Source organism: Somniosus microcephalus, chromosome 4, assembly GCF_052327205.1.
Source record: "Somniosus microcephalus isolate GS21.2 chromosome 4, FLI_Smic_1.0, whole genome shotgun sequence".
NCBI classification, from domain to species: Eukaryota; Metazoa; Chordata; class Chondrichthyes; order Squaliformes; family Somniosidae; genus Somniosus; species Somniosus microcephalus.
Window position 1 is genome coordinate 203,872,130 of NC_140990.1, and position 23,223 is coordinate 203,895,352.

Below are 23,223 nucleotides of genomic sequence, written 5' to 3' on the forward strand. Positions count from 1 at the left end.
GTGATGGCCGGCGCGGACACGATGGGCCGAAGGGCCTCTATCCGTGCTGTATGACTCTATGGCCAGAATTTTCCAGGGTGGTAGCAGGCACGATCGGTGGCGGGTCAGGTGGGAAAGTTGTTTTTGACAGCGGGTCAGGAACCCGCTTTCATCCTGCCCCCATGTGCTTTTCCCCTCCAAGCGCGTCTGTCATCGCGGAGCCAACCCGACTGGCAGTGACCTAATTGAAATCATTATCAGGTCATTTACAGGCACCTAAGAGCCTTTTTCTACTTACTTTTTGAATTTCCCTGCATGGCCGTGGGATTCACGCAGATTGGGAACCACGTCTGTCAACCTGAGGCGGGAGTTCTGTGGCCATTGCTCCAGCTAATTACTTGACAGTATCAAATGTACAGTAAAAGCTCCCATCTGAAGGATGATCACTTTCCTCAGGCAGAAGCTGTTGCTCAGTTCATTTCCAGCACAGATTCTGCAGGCTGTAAGTGTTTCCAGCAAAATCTCCATCCAGTGGCACCTCATTGGAAAACTCTCACCATTGAGAGAATGCTTCTGTCATTTGTACTTCACTTGCCATTTATTCCATCAATGTGGATGCCGTTTATACTGCCTGACCTTGGTCCTCTGAATTGGACCACGAGCAGCACCACCACTTCTCCCCAATCACCTGATGCTGCACAGCACCCGAGCACATTGCTGCCCAAGGGGCCAGGGATGGCTGCATCATGGCCAGATTTAGTTAACTTCACGCTGTACACCCATATGGCTGCCACATGATGTGCCAGGTTGACACCACCCCACAGCAACATCATAAAGCATCCCTACAATGACCAAGCCATTCCTTTCACACTCCTCCATTGTGGGTGTACCATTATGTCTCACCATTCACTGCAACTCACTAAACCACTTCCAAAGCTGCACACAAATCTGTCCAAGACCCAAAAGTGTTGAAAATAAAGATTTTTATGTTTGACACCACACTAACAGAAACTTTACATAAACATTGGATAAAACACCCAAGTGGCTACCCTTGTGTGTTAGTTGGTACGATTGCACTAGGATGAGTGTGAGGGGTGGCTAGTGAGATGGGGGATGTGATAATGTAATGTAGATAAGAGTTATGGGTGGAGGTGCAAGGTATGTTGGCGAGAGTAAGGATGTGCAGGAGTAGGGTAGGGAAGCCAGAGTGCTAGAGATGTGATGAGAGGCACAGCAGGATGCAGTTGAGTGTGGCTTTGTACTAACATGTCCTGATCTAATGAGATCATTGAAACGTTTGCGGCACTGCAGCCAGGTCCTCCTGACCACATCCCTGCTTGTGCCCTCCTCTGCAATCTGCAACCAGGCTGTTTTGGTCTCCTGGGGAGGGGTCTCTTGCCCATTGGAAGGGAAGAGAACTTCCCTGTGTGTTCGGACTCCCTCCATCAGCATATGGAAGGAGTCAGCAGGAAACCTGGATGCCGCCCTCTGCCTCTGTGCAGTCATTCAGTGTTTGCAGCACTCCAATGCTGCAGTGCACTGACAGCACTGTTAAACTTCAAATCTAATGTGGCCACAGTCCCTTTAAATATCCCAGCTGAAAACACGTCATAAATGACTTCACCAGACCCGCTCCATCTAATTGGGTTGGGTAATGTGCTAGGTGGGCTTAATAGGCCCCATTAAGGCAAGTTCATTTTCAACAGTGGTGTCTCAACCTGCCACAGACACCACCTGCACCAGACACGCTGAGGTAGGCAAAATTTCAGCCTATGTAAACATAAGCTGGAAAGAGCTTGAGGAGGAAAATTATCCTGATGCCAACTTAATTCATAAATAATTATTCTCCCCATATCTAAAAATATAGCACTAAGAATTGACAGAACAATATATAATCACTGGTTTAAAATGCACACGTGAACATTTTGTATAATCAATAAAATAGCATCAATTGTAGTCAAATGTGAAGTAGGAAAAATCCAGCTTTTATAAATACTTGTTTTTTGTGAGCATTTCTTACTAGTTTAATTCTTAATTGAAATTCACTTTTTTTTTTTGAAGAGTGCAACGCTCTGACTATCTGAACACATTTGAATTCATGGACAAGCTTGCAGAAAATCTCAAACTGAAGCAGATGTCACCACATAAGCTTTAAAACTGGCTAAGTATGCAGTGTAGAAGGTACACTACATTGTTAAACATGGTCTCTTAATACACAATGGTAGAATGTCTAAAAAAATTAAGATGCAGTCAAATCTAGCTTTTATATTGATAGCCATAATCTGAATATTAAAGTTGCATTGAGGGGGGTCACTATTTAGCAGGTAATAAAACTTGAAACACTCATTGTTGTATACTAGTATTGAGCAGTTGGATAAGTTGCTGCTGGTTTTGATCATGACTTTTTACAGATTGTGTTGTGAGATTACTTAGTATCTACAGATTATGTTGAGATTACTTAGTATCCATTGCTAAATAATCAAGTGTATGGCACTTTCATTACTTTTGATGTGAAGTCAGTCAGTCAGAAGGCACCATTTAATAATAGATTTTTAATGCCTACACACAGAACTTGTAAAAATCTGAATTTCTTCAGGTATTGATTTCGTAATGTCTTTTCAGTCCATGTTACTATGTACTGCAGTTTAAGACTTAAAGGAGGAGGACAGTCTGAGGGAAATACTTTGTTCAAAACACTCCCCCATTTCAGAGTATTAGCCTCAGGAGAATTTTGATTGACTTTATATTAAAAATAATTTCTTACCAGCCATTGGCTAAGCAACTCCAGTGACAGTAGATGGAGTGTAGCTCCAAAAGAACCAGTGAAGACTGAAGGCTATTCTGGAGCTGGAAAACCCTACTTGCAAATAAAAATGCTAATTTCCTAGCCAGTAACTTGGACTTCTGGGGTCAGGAGGTTCTGGAATACCTCCGGGCCAGCTTTTAAATCTACAGGTGCCACTTTTGGCTATGGGGTACTCCTTTTTTAGGCCACTGACAGCAAAAGGTCTCCACTTTTGATTTTTGCCTGGAATTTCTGCAGAGATTCTCACTCTCCTGCCATAACATTGATGGGAACCCCATGGAAATTCTACCCCAAAATATTTAATTCAATTAATATTCTCAAAGCTAATGTTTCTTATAGAAAATGGAGTATTTTGAACAAAGGATGGGCTTTGCTTTCACTTTTGGTCTATTTTCACATTTGTAAAAATTGTCCTGGTGAAATATAATTTACTAAATTTTTCATTAGAACATTTACTGCTCAAATAAAATTTACTTAAACATTTTCCTCCTCCAAGAGTAAATTTGTGTTTTGCCTCTGACAAAATAAAACTGCCATTTGAAGACTCTGCAAAGGAGGTACACTGACTTTGACTGGGTTCATACTCGTGTGTCAAACAGGGGAGAATCAACAACTAAGGGGCTTGATCACTTCAACCTTAAGAATTGTGATTTCCCCCCCCCCCCCCCCCCACAACAGAAATTTCCTGTCACTGTTCTGAATGCTAATTATTCAAAGTTATTGTTTAGAATTACATGTGCAAATTGTCCTCATTGTATTTCTATCATCTGCTCTACTGATTTCAGAACAGTAATATGGCTTTGGAGGCAGGATGTCCAAAATTACATGATTCCAAATGCACGTGACCAATGAGTTGTAAAATGACTCTGAATTCCTACCATGACATTATCTAGGTTAAAGACATGGGTATTATCTTAAAGGGAGTCTGTCAGCATGTGCCTCTTTAGATACCATTAGTCACACCCAGCTAGATAGGTCATCAAAAAGGGACAGTGCCCCTTTAAGCTATCACATCAGGGAAGTCACCTAGTCGATCCTTTTCTTCTTGTTAGTGAGTTACTTGTGTACTATTAGTTCATTGTGATTCATCCTGCACACACTCAAAGTTGAGCAATGATTTGATGAGAGGGGCACATCCTCTGCCAAATAACCAGATCCAAATTGTAGTGCTTTGTAATGGTGTGTGGATTATTTCACATCACCTTGCAAAAGCTTTCAATGGCAATCATTAGATTTGACCAAGGACTTGCAGAATGACCCAGCTATGTGGCAACAAAGAATGTAGTCCACATCCATTTTGAAATTCTCTGCTTGGAGATGGTATTGCTTTTAATATGGTGTAGACGTTCATTTTAAAATCTTAAATGTCAATAGGAAGTCCAATGTGAAATTTACAGCACTTACCTTTTAATACTTCTAACTCTGCTCAGTAGTACTTAAGAAGGAGTTCCAATGTTAAATGACAGACATCTTTCAGTAACATTTCAATTGAATTATCTTTTAATGCCTTAATTTTTACTTTAAGGCCCAACCTCTCAAAGTTGAGTTTAGACGTATTTTTGCTCAGAGCTGTGATACCGTTAGCTGAAGGAAGTGTGTGTAGTCCAAGCATCTGCAGGTTACTCATCCTCAGGAACCATTAGTACCATTTAGTCAGCCAAACAGGATATTTTTCTTCAGCTTTTAGTTTGTGCTGAGTTTTCAAAATTAAGAAAAGCTCGGACAAATTTTAGAAGCTTTTTCAGCTAAGTTTATTTAAAATATTTTCTTTAAAATGGGTTTGTGAGCAAGAAAGAATTGACAAACTGATTACATGGCAGTTGAGTATTCTATAAATTTATAGCATACTAGCTGAAGTGCCCGGCGGTGCCGAGGCTTTTTCGAGGGCATGTTGTTGTTGGAAGAGAGAGAGAGAGAGAGAGACCGGGGGGAGGGAGGAAGGAAGGGGGGGGGAGGGGGGGGGAGAGGGAGGGAGGGAGGAGAGAGACCGGGGGGAGGGAGGGAGGGAGGAAGGAGGGGGGGGGGGGGGGAGGGAGGAAGGGAGGGAGGAGAGAGACCGGGGGGAGGGAGGGGGGGGAGGAAGGGGGGGAGGGAGGGGGGGAGGAAGGGGGGGGGGGGGAGGAAGGGGGGGGGGGGGGGAGGAAGGGGGGGGGGGGGAGGAAGGGAGGGAGGAGAGAGACCGGGGGGAGGAAGGGAGGGGGAGGAAGAGGGGGGGGAGGGAGGGAGGGAAGGGAGGGGGAGGAAGAGGGGGGGGGAGGGAGGAGGGGGAAGGGAGGGGGAGGAAGAGGGGGGGGGAGGGAGGAGGGGGAAGGGAGGAGAGGGGGGGGGGAGGGAGGGAGGAGGGGGGGGGGAGAAGGAGGAGAGAGAGAGAGAGAGAGAGAGAGAGAGAGAGAGAGCGCGCGACCGGAGGGGAGGGGAGAGAGAAAAAGAGAGCGCGACCGGGGGGGGGGGGGGGGGGGGGGGGGGAGAGGAGAGAGAGAGAAAAAGAGAGCGCGCGACCGGGAGGAGAGAGAGAAAGAGCGCGACCGGGGGGGGGGGGGGAGGGGGAGGAGAGAGAAAAAGATGAGCGCGACCGGGGGGGGGGGGGGGGGGGGAGAGAAAAAAGAAGAGCGCGACCGGGGGGGGGGGGGGGGGGGAGAAAAAAGAAGCGCCGCGACCGGGGGGGGGGGGGGGGAAGAGAGCGCGACCGGGGGGGGGGGAAGAGAAAGAGAGCGCGACCGTCTCGGAAGCGTAAGCTTTCTTGGAGGTAACGCGCGCGTAGGTACGCCCTGTAACTTTCATTTCAGTGCATACCCGCAACGCACACGCGATGACAGACAGACAGATAGACAGAATGACAGAAGTACCGATTTATATATGTAGATTAAACAGCATCTTAAGTTCAATTCAGAGTTGAAGTTGGAAGCAAACCTAGCTTGTATTTTAATTATATTTACATTTTATCAGTATCTTTCCTCAGTCAATGATGGATTTTTAAAGCACAAATAAATTAGTTGAATTTTAAAAAGCAATACATTTTTTAAAGCCTAGAAATTGGTTTGTGCCGACGATCCCTGCCCCAAGAGGGCCTTCTGTACACTAGCCCGTTAGGCATCCCCAGGTAGCTCACTGGCAACGATTTTAATTTTTTATCACCAGCAGAAGCCCTTGGGTAGTTACTGGGAGACGGGAGCAACCGGAAGAGTGGGGTGGGAAGCAGTGAGAGGGAGAGCAACCTGTGGTTTTAATGTGGAGCTGGGAGGAGCACTTCCCAGCTCCACATTCAGGTAAGCAAGTTTTTTTTTAAATTACCTTTTGGTAATGCTGCAGCAGTTCCTATAAGGATGGTGAGAACAAGTGAAACCATAGACTGAAAACCATTTCAGCTATTTTTAAGCGTGCATAAATTCAAAAAATAAACAGCTATTTTTGAAAGCTAGTAAAGTCTTGATTGCAACTTACATCCAAAACAGATTTTAAAATAGTCACGACAAAGTTTGTTGTAAATTATTTTGCCCTCAGTCTAGCTATAGCAGATGGAAGTAAAAATCTAGTATGGAAAAACAATATACACTCAGGCTGGCTATTATTTACAGTGGAGTATGAAAAGTTCAGTTTTCAAAACAGTAATATAACTTTCTAATCAAACCGCTTTGGAAAGAATTCCAATTAAGACAGTAAGAACTTGTAATTCCAAAATAATCCTTCATTTTGGGTGAAAGTTTTCCTAACTTTCCAGTCCATTGCTGGTATGAAACAAAGATCCTATAATATATTGTAGTAATGATTCAATGTATTTCCTCTAAGAAAAATTCAGCCATAAATTGTATTGTACCATAAAGGTTTTTATTGTTACTAAAGCAGAACTTTGCAATAGCTACATTGTAGAGTCAAAACATACTTTAAAAAATCCATGACAATGAATGGTTAAATAAGAACTCAAAGATCAATGAACAATTAAATAAACTGGCCAATACATACACATCTAAGTGGAAATTTATTGAATGTATACAAAACTTAGTTGCCATAGCAGATAAGCAACAGGCTTAAGTGGCAGAATTGCAAAAGTTTTTTTGCAGCTATTTTTAATTATGTACTTTCTGCTTCCAAAATGTTAACAATTCAACTAGAGACAAATAGGCAGAGATTGAGGTCGCCTGCCTGGCAGAAATGGTGGCGAACGATTACTCTCCCATTCCTGCTGTCGCTATGGCTGCTGCAATCGTCCCCTGGTACTAGCGCTAGGCAGGCGAAGCACCTGGCCGCTGCTGCACTAGATCCTCCACACAGACTTACCTTCTTCCAGCCAAGAGGCTGCCCGATATTGCAGTGACTCAGCAGACAGGCTGCCCCAGGGTGCATATTTTCTGTCCGTAGGCCTAATGCTCATGAGGCCCATCCCTCAAAATGGACCAGGTGTCCTGCCACAACCATCAGGTGACCATCGGGCATGCTCTGCTACCTCAGTCTCTACAGATACTTAGTTATCCTACCCAACATGAAGCTTTGCCTGTCTGTACAGCTACTCATTTTTATACAGTGTGCATGAACTTTATACTGCACAATTATATACTAACATAGTTTTGATATTAGCATTTTTACACTGGTTGAGATATTTCCACCATGAATATGGTAACTTTGTTCCATTGTCATTTAGCTATATACCAAACCCATGATGCACCTCTAACATTCTAACCTATTGCAGAATTAAGACAGTTTTAGGTATCTCCTGATAACTACTTAAACTCTCCTGTGTAAAGTTATATAAATTGACATTGCAATAACTATCACAATACATTGAGGTACATTCTTTATTTGGGTAGCCATGACAATAAAATTTCAGAGAAATGATAAATACAGTAAAGTACTTGATCTCTGAAATTTTAGTTGGAAATTGAGGTCATAAGAAAATCAACTAAGTTGCCTTTTCTTCTTCCCACATGCTTACTTGTGCACTTTTGGTACACTGCACCTTTTGTTTTTTTTCTTTCCAGTTTTAAACACAGGTGAATGCAGAAACTTTGAGTCTGTGAAATCATCCCCTCGACGCAGTTTTCTGCAAAAGAAAAAGCAAGTTTTACACATTACATAATTGTCAGGTTATTGTAGCACTAAATAGGATAAATCAGCATATAAAATTCCCTTTAATTTTTTAACACTGGAGTTTTGTAGGACAGTTTTTAAATAAGTTAAAAGGAAACAATTACAATGATCACAAATCCATGGCAACACAATACACCGTAATCAAAAGTTTCACTGCTGCAGCACACGAGATAGGAAATCAAGTGATAGAGAATGATGTAGTTGTACTGACTGGGAGAAGACAGCCATTTATACCTAAAGCACCAAGTGAGACAACAAAAACAGAAGTGTAAAACTGAACTGTACATAGGTCCCTAACCCAAAAAGATGCCATAACACTGCTATGATGCATTTCATGGTCAGAGGATTATAGTAAACTGTACAACACTGAACACTATCCTGGCCTCCCTGCATCCCTCATATCTGTTGCTGGACCAATGCAATAGTTGAGAGTCTTGGCCAACCTTATCCCTTAATCAGCACCACCAAAAAAAGTGACTAGTCATTGCTGTTTGTGGGATCTTGTACACAAATGGCTGCTACAATTGCCTATAAAATTGTCATTGTGCCTTAAAGTAATTCATTGTAAAGTTCTTCAATATGACTTGCATTGATACCCTGCCACAGTGAACTGAATTTAAATTACTCTTCAAATTCCTCCACTATTTCACAACACACCATGTTTGCAACCTCCTCCAGCCTTCTGTACCCTCTGGTTCTCCAACTCTAGCTTTTTGGACACTCGCTTTGCCCCCATCACTAGTGACAACCTTTTGCCACCTCAGTCCTATTTTCCAAAATTACCTGTTTAAACTGATCCACCTTCTCAAAATTCATTTTTCAGTCAATAAAAACATGCATATTTCATGACCTCAGGACATCCCAAAGCACTTAATTAGCTGTAGTAAAGAAATTTTGGCATGTAGTCTCTAATGTAGGAAACATTTTGTGCATAGTTAAGGTCCCACAAACAGCAATGTTATAATGACCAGATAATGTTTTTTAAAGTGGTATTGCTCGAGGGATAAATGTTGTCCAAGACACTGAGAACTCTCTGCTCCTCTTCGAGTAGTGCCATGGGATCTTTTTCATCCACCAGAGGTGGCAGACGGGGCCTCAGTTTAATATCATTCGAAAGATGGCACCTATGACAGAGTAGCACACCTCAATACTGCACTGGAGTCTCAGTCTGCTTATGTGCTCAAATCCCTGCAGTGGAACCCACAAACATCAGACTTCTGGGCCACAAACTTCGATCACCTTTTCTAACGCCCTTCACCATGGCTCAGCATCCTTTCCTTTCATCTATTTTTGCTCCGCTCCCATCAAAAAATCTTGTATGTTTTCTATGTTAGATGCTATAGAAATACAAATTCTGGTCGGTGAGAACTGCTTCTTGGTGACAGTATTGGGGCTGTGTGGAACCTAGACAGAAATATTGATGTAAGTTTTCAAATTTTGAAATGGTGCTTTCCATTTTGGGTTCTATAAAAATTGATTTCTGCAGATGAGCCTCCCATGTGTACATTTTATTTGAAGCAGATACGAACTAGATACTGTCCCATCTGGTGGTAGATAAATGTGCCAAGTATATTGCATAGCTGTTGATGCAGACATGCATGGTGTCTATATTATAAACTAACTTTTTATAGTGTTGTTTTCTCTGGAATTATACTCAGTAGGAAATTCATAAATTTGTTCATAAAGACAATTGGATTCAGTGCAGCTTATCTTCTGGTGTAAATTCATAAATGCTTCTAGGAAGCTTCTTACAACTGGCCTTAACTGATGAGAACATATTTTCTATGATTAGGTAAAGGTCACTGGGCCCAGCACAGCAAATCTAGAGATAAATCCACCTATTCGCTTTCTCAATTCCATCTCTCTAGCTTGCTCTTCCCTCAAACATGTATTCAATATTCCCAAACACATTTATACTGTATGCCGGAGTGGTCTTCCACAGCAACTTATTCCACAAGTCATAGAATGTTACAGCAAAAAAAGTCATTTGACTAAGTCTGAGTCAGTGTTTTTCTCCATACAGGACAGAGTATAATCCCACTCTCCTGGTCACTCCCCATATTATAATATTCCTCTTTTTCAAACAACTATCCAATTCCCTTTTAAGTCAGGTAAAAATGTTTATTCTAATTTTATTTAACTTCCTAATTTATGGACATTGAACTGTAGCTGCCCAGTTACATAAAAGATCTAAAACCTTCTGATCTGAATGCATTCTTATTTACTCTGCCTCTGGTTGATAGCACCTGTGAAAATAGAGATTTTACTTACAATACCCCAATCTGATTTAGTCTATAATTTAAAAAAGTTTCCCCCCCCACTTCATGTCATTCTTATCTCAATGGTCTTATCACCTACACCACACTAGGTGATGCCAACATGGAATGCTTACATGAAATATTTGCTTTTTTTACCCCCTCTCAAAACAGTTGATATTTAAATTTTCAGACAATACTAAAAAATGCTAGATGTAATTTGATGTTAGTTAAGTTATATGGTGGTAAATTTTGGTTTTTAAAAAAAGTAAGAAGTATACTTTGAATGGAGGAAGGCTGTATGATGTAGAAGAGTAGAGATTTGGGGTTCACAAAACATTAAAAGCAGCATCTGAAGTGGATAAGGCCAAAATAAAATCCAAATGGAATACTGGGTTTTATGGCAAGAGGAATGGAATATAAATTGCAGATGCAATGACAAATTTATATGAAACCATAAGACCACAGTTAAAGTATTGTGTGCAGTTTTGAGCCTCTCACCATTGGAAAGACATCGAGGCAATAGGGAGGATGATAGGAAATATAAATAAGAATGTGTAAAATTGGGGCAATTTTCATTAGAACAGAGGAAATTCCAGGGTGATTTGGTGGAGGTGTTTAAAATCATGAAGGGGTGGGACAGAGTAGATAGAAACAGACTTTTTCCAGTAACAAGGGGTCATAAATACAAGATTTAGAACCTCTACTATTCTTAATAATCTAGCTGTAGGGGTTGGGGGCATTATCTGCAAATTTGCAGAGGATACCAAGATCTGTGCAAGTGTTAGAACTGTAGATGATGCTCGTCTGCTTCAGGCAGATCATAATGTGTTGGATGATGGGAGATTGGGCTTAAGACTGGAAAATGATATATAACTTAGAAGTGCAGTGTTATGCATGTGGGCACGGCAAATGCTCAACATTCAGACACCCTTCAGGGAAAGGCATTAAAGATGGAGACAGAAAACAAGATTTGGACATTCTAGTGCATACATCCTTAAAAGTACATGAGCAAGGCTTTGTAGTGATACCTAGAGCAAATCGGGTGCTTGGGTGTATCCAAAGGACAATCGAGTACAAGACGAGGCACTCTGTTTTGTCCTTGTACAAGACCTGAGTCAGGCCACATTTGGAATACTGTGTCCAGTTTAGGTCTCACATGGTGGGTGATAGAGACTGGAGAGGGTGCAGGAGGGCCACTAGACTAATTCCCAGTCTAAAGCATCTTAATGATCAAGATAGGCTAAAGAAGTGTAAGCTTTGGGAGGGGGAGGGGGGGGGGGGGGATTTGATTGGGGTTAAGATAATGAAGGGAATAAATTGTGTTCTAGCTGAGTCTATTTCAATTAAATAGGTTAGGGGGAATCGGGGTTCACAAATTTAAGTTGTACAAGGCTAGATCTAGGTTAGTTGTCAGGAGGTTAGTTCTTTTTCCAGAAAATTGAGGACCTCAAACAGGCTGCCATCTCATGTGGTGGACGTGGACTCACTGAATTCCTTCGTGCGAGAGCTGCATTTGTTTCTGGCTGAGGCGGAGATCATCTCTTACAGAAGGTAGGTACTGCAGAGAATTTGGGGCCAGTGTGATCTCCTGTACCAGTTTTGATCACCTAGCTGGGTTGGAGGGGAATTTCCCAGGTTTCCTCCCCCCCCCCCCCCCCCTCCAAATTGGCCTGGGTTTATCATCTGGAAGAGGCAAAAAACCAGGAGATCACATGGTTTCGGGTGGGGTGGAGTGAATACGTTGCGATACACAAGGTATCACAATTATGTGGGACAGGGTCGATGGACCAGATGATCTTTACCCATCAGTCATTGTTTGCATGTTTGTAACAGAAAGGAGTAACTTTTTTTTTACATAACAGGATTGTGAGGCTGTGGAATGCATTACTAGAGTTATGGATTAAAGCAGAGAACATGTCATCTCTTCAGAATAGTTTGGATTGGTGGCTGAGGAAAGGGGATAAAGGGTGGGCACAAGAAATTAGGACTACTGCTCATAGAGTCATAGAGTTTTACAGCACAGAAAGAGGCCCTTCGGCCCATCGTGTCCGCGCCGCCCATCCACCCCTGTCCTGTCTAATCCCATTTTCCAGCATTTGGTCCATAGCCTTGTATGCAATGGCATTTCAAGTGCTCATCCAAATGCTTCTTGAATGTTGTGAGGGTTCCTGCCTCTACCACCCTTTCAGGCAGTGAGTTCCAGATTCCAACCACCCTCTGGGTGAAAAAGTTCCTCCTCAAATCCCCTCTAAATCTCCTGCCCCTTACCCTGAATCTATGCCCCCTTGTTATTGACCCCCCTACTAAGGGGAAAAGTTCCTCTTTATCTACCCTATCTATGCCCCTCATCATTTTGTACACCTCAATCAGGTCCCCCCTCAGCCTTCTTTGCTCCAAGGAAAACAACCCCAGCCTGTTTAGTCTTTCTTCATAGCTGAGGCGCTCCATCCCAGGTAACATCCTGGTGAATCTTCTCTGCACCCTCTCCAACGCAATCACATCCTTCCTATAGTGAGGCGACCAGAACTGCACACAGTACTCCAGCTGTGGCCTCACCAGCGTTTTGTACAGCTCCATCATAACCTCCCTGCTCTTATATTCTATGCCTCGGCTAATGAAGGCAAGTATCCCATATGCCTTTTTAACCACCTTATCTACCTGTTCCGCTGCCTTCAGAGATCTATGTACATGTACACCAAGGTCCCTCTGACCCTCTGTACTTCCTAGGGTCCTACCACTCATTGTGTATTCCCTTGCCTTATTTGTCCGTCCAAAATGCATCACCTCGCACTTTTCAGGGTTAAATTCCATTTGCCACTTTTCCGCCCATCTGACCAACCCGTTTATATCGTCCTGTAGCCTGAGGCTTTCCTCCTCGCAATTTACCACCCCACCAATTTTCGGGTCATCTGCGAACTTACTGATCATACCCTTTACATTCTCATCCAAATCATTTATGTAGATCACAAACAACAAGGGACCCAGCACCGATCCCTGAGGTACCCCACTGGACACAGGCTTCCAGTCACAAAAGCATCCTTCGACCATCACCCTCTGCCTCCTGCCACTCAGCCAGTTTAGGATCCAACGCGCCAAGGCACCCTGGATCCCATGGGCTCTTACCTTCTTGACCAGTCTCCTATGCGGGACTTTGTCAAAAGCTTTACTGAAGTCCATGTAAACCACATCCACAGCATTTCCCTCATCCACCCCCCTCGTCACCCCCTCGAAAAATTCAATCAGATTTGTCAGATATGATTTACCCTTGACAAAGCCATGCTGACTATCCCCGATTAATCCTTGCCTCTCCAAGTGGAGATTAATTTTGTCCCTCAGAATTTTTTCCAATAATTTCCCCACCACAGATGTTAGGCTCACTGGCCTGTAATTCCCTGGTTTATCCCTGCTACCCTTCTTGTATAGTGGTACTACATTAGCTGTTCTCCAGTCCTCTGGTACATCCCCTGTGGCCAGAGAGGTTCTGAAAATTTGTGTCAGAGCCCCTGCAATCTCCTCCTTTGCCTCCCACAGCAGCCTGGGATACATCTCGTCCGGGCCTGGGGATTTATCCACTTTTTGGCCTGCTAAAACCGCTAGCACCTCCTCCCTCTCGATGCTAATATGTTCAAGTATGTCACAGTCCCCTTGCCCGATTTCTATGTCTGCATCGTCTCTCTCCATAGTGAACACAGATGCAAAAAATTCATTTAAAACCCCGCCTACATCATCTGGCTCTACACAGATTGCCACTTTGGTCCCTAATGGGCCCTACCCTTTCCCTGGTTATCCTCTTGCCCTTAATATACTTATAAAACATCTTAGGATTTTCCTTTATTTTGCTCGCCAGTGTTATTTCATGGCCCCTCCTTGCCCTCCTAATTTCTTTTTTAAGTATGCCCCTGCACTTTTTATACTCCTCTAGGGCTTCTTTAGTCTTTTGTAACTGCCAAAAGCCCCCCTTTTATTTCTAATGCATTTTTGTATATCCCTTGTCATCCAAGGTTCCCTTTGCTTGTTGGTCCCACCCTTGACCTTTACAGGAACATGTTGGCGTTGTACTCTCTCTATTTCCCTTCTGAAAGTCTCCCACTGTCTTGATGTGGATTTTCATATAAGTAGCTGCTCCCAGTCCACTTTGGCCAGATCCTGCCTTATCATATTAAAATCGGCCTTCCCCCAATTTAGAACCCTTATTTCCGGGCCGTCTTTGTCTTTTTCCATGACCACCTTAAATCTCACCGAATTATGGTCACTATCGCCAAAATGCTCTCCTACTGACACTTCCACCACTTGCCCGGCTACATTCCCCAGAATTAGGTCCAGTATCGCCCCCTCTCTTGTAGGACTTTCTACATGTTGGCTCAAAAAGCTCTCCTGGATGCACTTTAAGAATTCTGCACCCTCTAAGCCTTTCACACTCTGACTATCCCAATTTATATTGGGGAAGTTGAAATCCCCCACTATTATTACCCTATTATTTTCACACTTTTCTGAGATTTGCCTACATATCTGTTCCTCTATCTCCCCCTGACTGTTTGGGGGCCTATAGTACACTCCCAGCAAAGTGCTTGCCCCCTTTTTGTTTTTAAGTTCTACCCATATGGCCTCATCAGAGGAACCCGCTAATATATCATCCCTCCTTACAGCAGTAATTGACTCCTTAATTAATATTGCAACACCCCCTCCCCTTTTACACCCCCCTCTGTCTCGCCTGAAGATTCTATACCCCGGAATATTGAGCTGCCAGTCCTGACCCTCCCTCAACCATGTCTCCGTGATAGCAACAATATCGTACTCCCATGTATTCAACAACTTCAGTTCGTCCACCTTATTTGCAAGACTCCTTGCATTAAAATAAATGCCTTCCAGCCCTGCCATATTCCCTTTTGCCTTCGCGTATTTGCTCTGCCTTGTTTTTTTCTCTGTATTTGGCTGTAAATCACCCCCTGCTATAGCTCCACTCTGTACCCCATCCCCCTGCCAAGTTAGTTTAAACCCCCCCCAGCAGTGCTAGCAAACCTCCCCGCAAGGATATTGGTTCCCCTCTGGTTCAGGTGTAAACCGTCCGACTTGTACAAGTCCCACCTTTCCCAGAAGCAGACCCAGTGATCCAGGAAACTAAAGCCCTCCCTCCTGCACCATCCCTTTAGCCACGCATTCATCTGTTCTATCTTCCCATTCCTATACTCACTAGCACGTGGCACCGGGAGTAATCCAGAGATTACAACCTTTGAGGTCCTGCTCTTTAATCCTTCACCTAGCTCCCTAAATTCTTGCTGCAGGACCTCATCCCTCTTTTTACCTATGTCGTTGGTACCAATGTGGACCACGACCTCTGGCTGTTCACCCTCCCCCTCCAGAATGCCCTGCAGCCGCTCAGTGATATCCTTGACCCTGGCACCAGGGTGAGGGATAAAAACGAACATGGGCTGAACGGCCTGGTTCCACGTTGATAAAATTTCTATAATTCTCTGCACGACCCTGCAAGGTTCTGCATTTGACCAAATCACTGCTATTTTACAAGAGCTAATTCTTGCAGTAGGGAACTGAAATCCAGTGCTAGCAAACACTACCTCTCCCAATGCTTGATCTTTCCAAACATAGGTCTCTCCTCGACATGGATGAGATAATAGCAAGTTAAAGCAATCGGATGGACTGGGTCTTTTGAGCCATACCTTTTCTGGTTGATTTATTTAATCTCAAAAGCTTTAACCTTAGAGTGCACCAATCAGCATCAGGAACAAAAATGGTTCCATCAGGATTATCTACAGGTAACAATGCCTTGAACCACTTGGCATTGCACTTTTAAAGTGTTTGGTCTCCAAAGAAAATCTTCAAAGTTAGACCCTATCTACCATTGATGAGGCAACATCTGCAATCAGAAATCTTTTTTTAGAACATAGAAAAATAGGAGCAGGAGTAGGCCATTCGGCCATTCAAGCCTGCTCCGCCATTCAATATGATCATGGCTGATCCTCTATCTCAATACCATATTCCTGCTCTCTCCCCATACCCCTTGATGCCTTTTGTGTCTAGAAATCTATCTCCTTCTTAAATATATTCAGTGACTTGGCCTCCACAGCCTTCTGTGGTAGAGAATTCCATAGGTTCACCACCCTGAGTGAAGAAATTTCTCCTCACTCAGTCCTAAATGTCCGACCTCATATCCCGAGACTGTGACCCCTCATTCTAGAGCCCCCAGCCAGGGGAAACATTCTCCCTGCATCCAGTCTGTTTAGCCCTGTCAGAATTTTATATATTTCAATGAGATCCCCTCTCATTCTTCTAAACTCCAGTGAATAGAGGCCTCGTCGACCCAATCTCTCTTCTTACGACAGTCCTGTCATCCCAGGAATCAGTCTGGTGAACATTCGCTGCACTCCCTCTATGGCAAGTATATCCTTTCTTCGGTAAGGAGACCAAAACTGCACACAGTACTCCAGGTGTGGTCTCACCAAGGCCCTGTATAACTGTAGTAAGACATCCTTGCTCCTGTACTCAAATCCTCTTGCAATGAAGGCCAACATACCATTTGCCTTCCTAACTGCTTGCTGCACCTGCATGTTTGCTTTCAGTGACTGGTGTACAAGGACACCCAGGTCCCTTTGTACATCAACATTTCCCAATCTATCACTATTTAAATAATACTCTGCCTTTGTTTTTCCTACCGAGGTGGATAACTTCACATTTATCCACGTTATACTGCATCTGCTATGTATTTGCCTACTCACTCAACTTGTCTAAATCGCCTTGAAGCCTCTTTGCAGCCTCCTCACAACCCCACCTAGTTGTGTGTCATCAGCAAACTTGGAAATATTACATTTGGTTCCCTCATCCAAATCATTGATATATATTGTGAATAGCTGGGGCCCAAGCACTGATCCCTGTGGTACCCCACTAGTCACCACCTGCCACCCTGAAAAAGACCCATTTATTCCTACTACTATCTGTTTCCTGTCAGTTAATCAATTTTCAATCCATACCTGTGTATTACCCCCAATCCCATGTGCTTTAAATTTGCACACTAACCTTTTATGTGGGACTTTATCAAAGGCCTTCTGAAAATCCAAATACACCACATCCACTGGCTCGCCCTTATCTATATTCTACCAGTTATATCCTCAAAAAACTCCAGTAGGTTTGTCAAACACTATTTCCCTTTCATAAATCCATGTTGACTTTGTCTAATCCCATTGATATTTTCTAAGTGTCCTGTTATCACATCCTTTATAAGACTCTAGCATTTTCCTCACTACTGATGTTAGGCTAACCGCTCTGTAGTTCCCTGTTTTCTCTCCCTCTTTTAAATAGTGGGGTTACATTTGCCACTCCAATTTTTTTTTTTTTTTTTTTTTTTTTTTAAACTTAAAAAAAAAAGTGACCTTTCTTGCAGAAACCATGCAATCTTTCACTACAGTATCTGTAAAAGACTGATCCTTTGCCTAGGCATTTTATTTTCAACCAGAGTTGGAATCTTAGTATAAAAGGATCTGTTTGAGATTTACAAACACGATCCCCAAGTTTGGAAGAAAAAATCTAATTCTTGATCTGAATTTGATTGAATATACTATGAGAGAATTTGGCTTTTGAAGTAGCAAACAGAAGTGATTAACAAAATTAATTCACATACCTGTGGAGTGGTGGTTCTTTGTAATTTAATGTTGCAGTAGTTCGACGTTTGCTGTGTATACAGAGAAGCCCTTTTTGTTTCCCTTCAATGAGTTGTGACTGACCATCAAGTTTGCTAGGAGTTAAATTTGTCACATCTTTTAGGACTTTCTTCCCTGTTAAAGAAATGGGAAACGGGGGGGGGGAAATTCTAATTTTAAGGTTGCTATAGGTACAAGTTACAACACAAGTAGGTCTATAAAATATTTAGTTAATGATGCAATCTAGTACAGATTAGGGAAAGAGATAGGTTACTCACCTTTACATGTAGCATTTTAAATATATGTAATGGGAAATGACTTGTCTGTTATTTTACTCCAGTAGACAGTGTAAAGGGACAAGAGAAAATCATGAAGGATACAAGCCATTCAAGACCATTGGCATGACATTACCCATATGATCTTCCCTTCCAAAAGGTAGCGAGTTGCTAATTGATTCCACTAGAACACTACTGCTGTAGATTAAAGATCTAACAATACTTTATGGGAAAGACAGAAGACTTGTTGGCAGACCACAAACAGGGAGTGGAGTTTTTGTTTCAAAGAAAAATGCAAAGAGAAACAGCTGATAGATGTCAGCAATATCAAGCTTGGTCACAAGCTCTGGCAGTGTAAACAAAGCCACAAAACATTAGTAATTGCAGAGCAAGCTCAATTGCAATGAAGAAAAAGGGTATTCGTTGGGGAAAAATTAAGGCAGCAATTGCCTTGACTATCATGGAAAACACTGGTCTCAAGTTCATGTACTCAGTCAACATATTAAACAATAGTCCAGTAATTCATACTTTATTCAATGAGTTGACAGCTCAGTTCCCATGCAGTGTGCTGTGGGAGAAGAGCACATTGCAGTGTAGCTTTAGTTTAAGAGATTAATGAACAGAAAAAAATTGGTGAATTGACAAAAGTGTATGGTCTCAAAGCTTCACATTAGATAAAGTCAGGAATTCTTGAAAGTGTAAAAGTGTATTTCAAGCTAGATGAGAGAGTAGTGACATTGTTAAAAAAAAAAGTAGGCAACTAAGGAAGTATGCATCAGTACCAGGATAATGGATGAAAAACAAGCAGCAAGTGCAAGGTCTGGAGAGAGAACCTGAAATTTGGTTGCAGCCTTCCCTGAATTGAGAGCATGGAATTTGTCAGCAAAAGACTGTTCTAAATTCTCCTGGATAGAAGATGTTCAGGAAAGATAGGGAAGGAAAGAAAGGAGGTGGGGTGGCAGTACTGATTGAGAATATCAGTGATAGAGAGAGAGGATGTCCTGGAGGGGTCAAGGTCAGAATCTATTGGTTAGAGTGTAGAAACAATAGAGGTGCCGTTACACTACTAGATGTATTCTATAGGTCACCAACTAGATAGAGGAGCAAATTTGCAGGGAAATTAGAGGTGCAAGAACTATAGAGTAGTGAAAATGGGGGACTTCAACTATCCAAATATAGACAGGATAGTAATAGTGTAGAGGGCAGAGAGGGGAAAGAATTTCTAAAATGTGCTCAAGAGAACTTTCTTGATCAGTATGTTTCCGGCCCAATGAGGAAGGAGGCATTGCTGGATCTGGTTCTGGGAAATGAAGTGGGTCACGTGGAGCAACTGTCAGTTGGGGAACATTTAGGGAACAGTGATCATAGTATCAATGTTTAGATTAGCTATGGAAAAGGACAGGGAGCAATCTAGAGTAAAAATACTTAATTGGAGGAAGGCCAATTTCAGTGGGTTGAGAATGGATCTGGCCCAGGTAAATTGAAATATCAAAGATTGGCAGGCAAAACTGTAATTGAACAATGGGCTGCCTTTAAAGAGGAGATGGTTCGGGTACAGTTGAGGTACATTCCCACAAGGGGGAAAGGTAGGCAACCAAAGTCAGAGCTCCCTGGATGATGAAAGAGAGAGAGAGTGAGTAAGATGAAGCAGAAAAAGGGGGTGTATGACAGAGGTCAGGTTGAGAATACAAGTGAGAATCGGGTTGAATATAGAAAAAGGAAATAAGAGAGCATGAATAGCTTGGCAGCTAACAAAAGGGAATCCAAAAGTCTTCTATAGGCATCTAAATAGTAAACAGGTAGTAAGAGGAGGGGTGGGGCCGATTAGGGACCAAAAAGGAGACCTATGCATGGAGGCAGAGGGCATAGCTGAGGTACTAAATGAGTACTCCGCATCTGTCTTTACCAAGGAAGAAGATGCTGCCAAAGTCATAGTGAAAGAGTAGGTAGTTGAGATACTGGATGGGATAAAAATTGATAGAGGAGATACTAGAAAGGCTGGCTGTACTTAAAGTAGATAAGTCACCAGGACTAGATGGGATGCATCCTAGGATGCTGAGGGAAGTAAAAGGTGGAAATTGCAGAGGTACTGACCATAATCTTCCAATCCTCCTTAGATAGGGGGGTGGTGCTAGAGGACTGGAGAATTGCAAATGTTACACCCTTGTTCAAAAAAGGGTGCAAGGATAAACCCAGCAACTACAGGCCAGTCAGTTTAACCTCGGTAGTGGGGAAGCTTTTAAAAATGATAATCCAGGACAAAGTTAACAGTCACTTGGACAAGTGCGAATTAATTAAGGAAAGCCAGCATGGATTTGTTAAAGGCAAATAGTGTTTAACTAACTTGATTGAGTTTTTTGATGAGACAACAAAGAGTTGATGAGGGCAATGCGGTTGATGTGGTATTCATGGACTTCCAAAAGGTGTTTGATAACGTGCCACATAATAGGCTTGTCAGCAAAGTTGAAGCCCATGGAATTATTTGATAATTTCATGATAAATGGCAGTTGGCAAGATTACCTGTAAACATCTGACATTATTCTCTGACTATATAAGCTGTGTCTTTATGCATTTCTCCACTTCACCTGACGAAGGAGCAGCGCTCCGAAAGCTTGTGATTTCAAATAAAGCTGTTGGACTATAACCTGGTGTTGTGTGATGTCTTACATTTGATTCTTCCTGTCCTGCAAGGTTGTGTCAATCAAAATGGGAATCTTGATAGATACTATGATAGCGCTGAAGTTTTTGATGATAGCTCCTGCTCATCAGTGATGACAACAAAGCAGCTGCAGAGTTCGGAGACTGAGTAAATTTGCAATTATGCTGGAGGAAATTGTCGGAGCTTCTGAAATACTGTCCCTGCTACATGGATTAGTGTGGAACAGTTGTCCAAGTACTAGGTTTTGTTGAACACTCCTGATACCACTCTACCCCACTCAATTTTTTCCCCAGAGCTTCTTCATATGAAGGTGGAGGAGCTGAATGTACTCTTTGCATTTGGAACAGAGTTTGCAGATTTTGTAGCAAACAATGGTCACAATGAGCCTTTTTGCTGAGTTTAGAGCTTGTTTCACAGTTCTTAAAATTGTTCAATGTTGCAAGCATGTGTTTCGGCCATTGATCACTAGGAAAGGTCTGCTACATGGAGTATACATCTTGAAACCAGAAGCTAGTGTTAATTAGAGCCCAGTGCCAACTGAAAGTGATCTGCCTGAGGTGGGCCTTGGTACACCAACAGAGGTACGAATAAAAAGTGTGAAATGACCTAACAGAAATTTGGAGAACGTCTTGTTTTCGCCCTTCAATTAATGACCCACTGGAACAGCATTTTCAGAAAGTACACCTTTCCAAATACACAAGTCTTGCAATTGTTAGCAAGTTGGTTATGGAGAAAACAGCATCGTTTTTTGTAAAGAGCAATTTCACCCCAAAGTGCATTTCAAGCAGAGATGTTTAAAATCAGCTTTGTCAAAAACGAATTAAAGTATGTTTGCATATAATACACTCTTATACTTCTGTATCAATTTCCAGCTCAATTCTGTAATTCACAAACAGCATATTTTTTGCAATTTGACTTTTTAAACTATAAATGCCAATTAACAGCTTTGTTAATGATTATCTCTGCAAACAATGGTTGTGCTGTCTGTATCAAGTATTTTTTTTTCATTTTCTTGACTGCATTTTATAGATACTTTCCTATTACAATGTAGTCCACTTGATTACTTACGATTTGCTCTTCAATGCCTTTTGGTCCTATGCATTTGTATAAACCAAACATCCATCACAACAAAATTGTACTTTTGACAGAATTTAGTCTGATTCCTCTTTTCTGTAGCAGGTATGTTTGGTCCCATCAAACCTCAACTTTCCTTTCTTACAATTAGGAAGGCAAATGGCCTTTTGGCCTTTACTGCAAGGGGAGTTGGAGTACAAGAGTAAGGATGAATTACAATTGTACAGAGCTTTGGTGAGACCACACCTGGAGTACTATATACAGTTTTGGAATTATTAGCAAGTTAATTATGGAGAAAACAATTTCACCCCCAAAATGCATTTCAAGCTGAGATGTTTAAAATCAGAACTGTGTACAGTTTTGGTCTCCTTATTGGAGACAGGACATACCTGCCTTAGAGGCGGAGCAACCAAGGTTCACTAGATTGATCCCTGGGATGAGAGGGTAGTCCTATGAGGAGAGATTGCACCAATACTCTTGAATTTAGAAGAATAAGAGGTGATCTCATTGAAACATAAGATTCTAAGGGGGATTGACAAGGTAGATGCGGAGAGAACAGAAAATGCTGGATATACTCAGGCCAGGCAGCATCCGTGGAGAGAGAAACAGAGTTAACTTTTCAGGTCTGGGACCCTTCATCAGAACTGGAAAAAGCTGGAGATGTAACAGATTAAGCAGGTGCAGAGGGAGGGGGGGTTGCGGTTTAGGAGGGGAGTAAGGAATTGAAAGAACATATTTTGCTTATGTAAGAGGCAGGAAAAATAAAATGTTGCAAATGGGAATGGCAAGATCATACAGCATGAAAAATGGGGGCAGGGATTATTATCTGAAATTGTTGAACTTGATGTTGAGTCCGAAAGGCTGTAAAGTGCCCAATCGAAAGATGAGGTGCTGTTCCTCGAGCTTACGTTGAGCTTCATTGGAACAATGCAATAGGCCGAGGACAGAGAGATCAGAGTGGGAGTGAAGCGGTGAATTAAAGAGACAGGCGACCGGAAGCTCAGGGTCACCCTTATGGACTGAACGGAGGTGTTCCACAAGCGGTCGCCCAATCTGCATTTGGTCTCCCCAATGTAGAGGAGACCGCATCGTGAGCAGCAAATACAGTATATTAAATTGCAAGAAGTACAAGTAAATCGCTGTTTCACCTGGAAGGGGTATTTGGGGCCCTGGACAGTGGGAAGGAGAAGGGCTGGTAGGAGTGATTGAGGAGTGGACCAGGGTGTCACGGAGGGAGCGGTCCCTTCGGAATGCTGACAGGGCAGGTGAGGGGAAGATGTGTTTGGTGGTGGGATCATGTTGGAGGTTGTGGAAAATGATCTGTTGAATGTGGAGGCTGGTGGGGTAAAAGGTGAGGACAAGGGGAACCCTATTGTGGTTCTGGGAAGGAGGGGAAAGGGGTGAGAGCAGAAGTGCGGGGAATGGACACAGTCAAGGGGAA

The 23,223-nt window shown here is 42.6% G+C and overlaps 2 protein-coding genes and 1 long non-coding RNA gene across 5 annotated transcripts in view; 2 read left to right on the forward strand and 1 right to left on the reverse strand.

The window, feature by feature from the left end:
• The window catches only part of idh1 (isocitrate dehydrogenase (NADP(+)) 1), a 37,232-nt gene extending 33,964 nt beyond the window's left edge, over positions 1-3,268 (forward strand). For all 3 annotated transcript variants that reach the window (XM_085985719.1, XM_085985720.1, XM_085985717.1), the window contains exon 9: positions 2,041-3,268. In XM_085985719.1, the coding sequence (XP_085841845.1) occupies positions 2,041-2,134 (94 nt within the window). In that variant the 3' untranslated portion in view covers positions 2,135-3,268. The remainder of the gene's footprint in view (positions 1-2,040) is intronic.
• Positions 3,269-7,561: 4,293 nt separating this feature from the next.
• Positions 7,562-23,223, reverse strand: part of LOC147120144 (uncharacterized) — a 61,402-nt gene continuing 45,740 nt past the window's right edge. Inside the window, 3 exon segments of the mRNA XM_085985721.1 lie at positions 7,562-7,730; positions 7,733-7,820; positions 17,756-17,909. Coding sequence (XP_085841847.1) covers positions 7,680-7,730; positions 7,733-7,820; positions 17,756-17,909 — 293 coding nt within the window. The 3' untranslated portion in view covers positions 7,562-7,679.
• LOC147120145 (uncharacterized) lies at positions 7,712-21,549 on the forward strand. The gene is made up of 2 exons (XR_015078135.1): positions 7,712-11,676; positions 18,115-21,549. It is a non-coding gene; the product is annotated as an uncharacterized LOC147120145 (long non-coding RNA).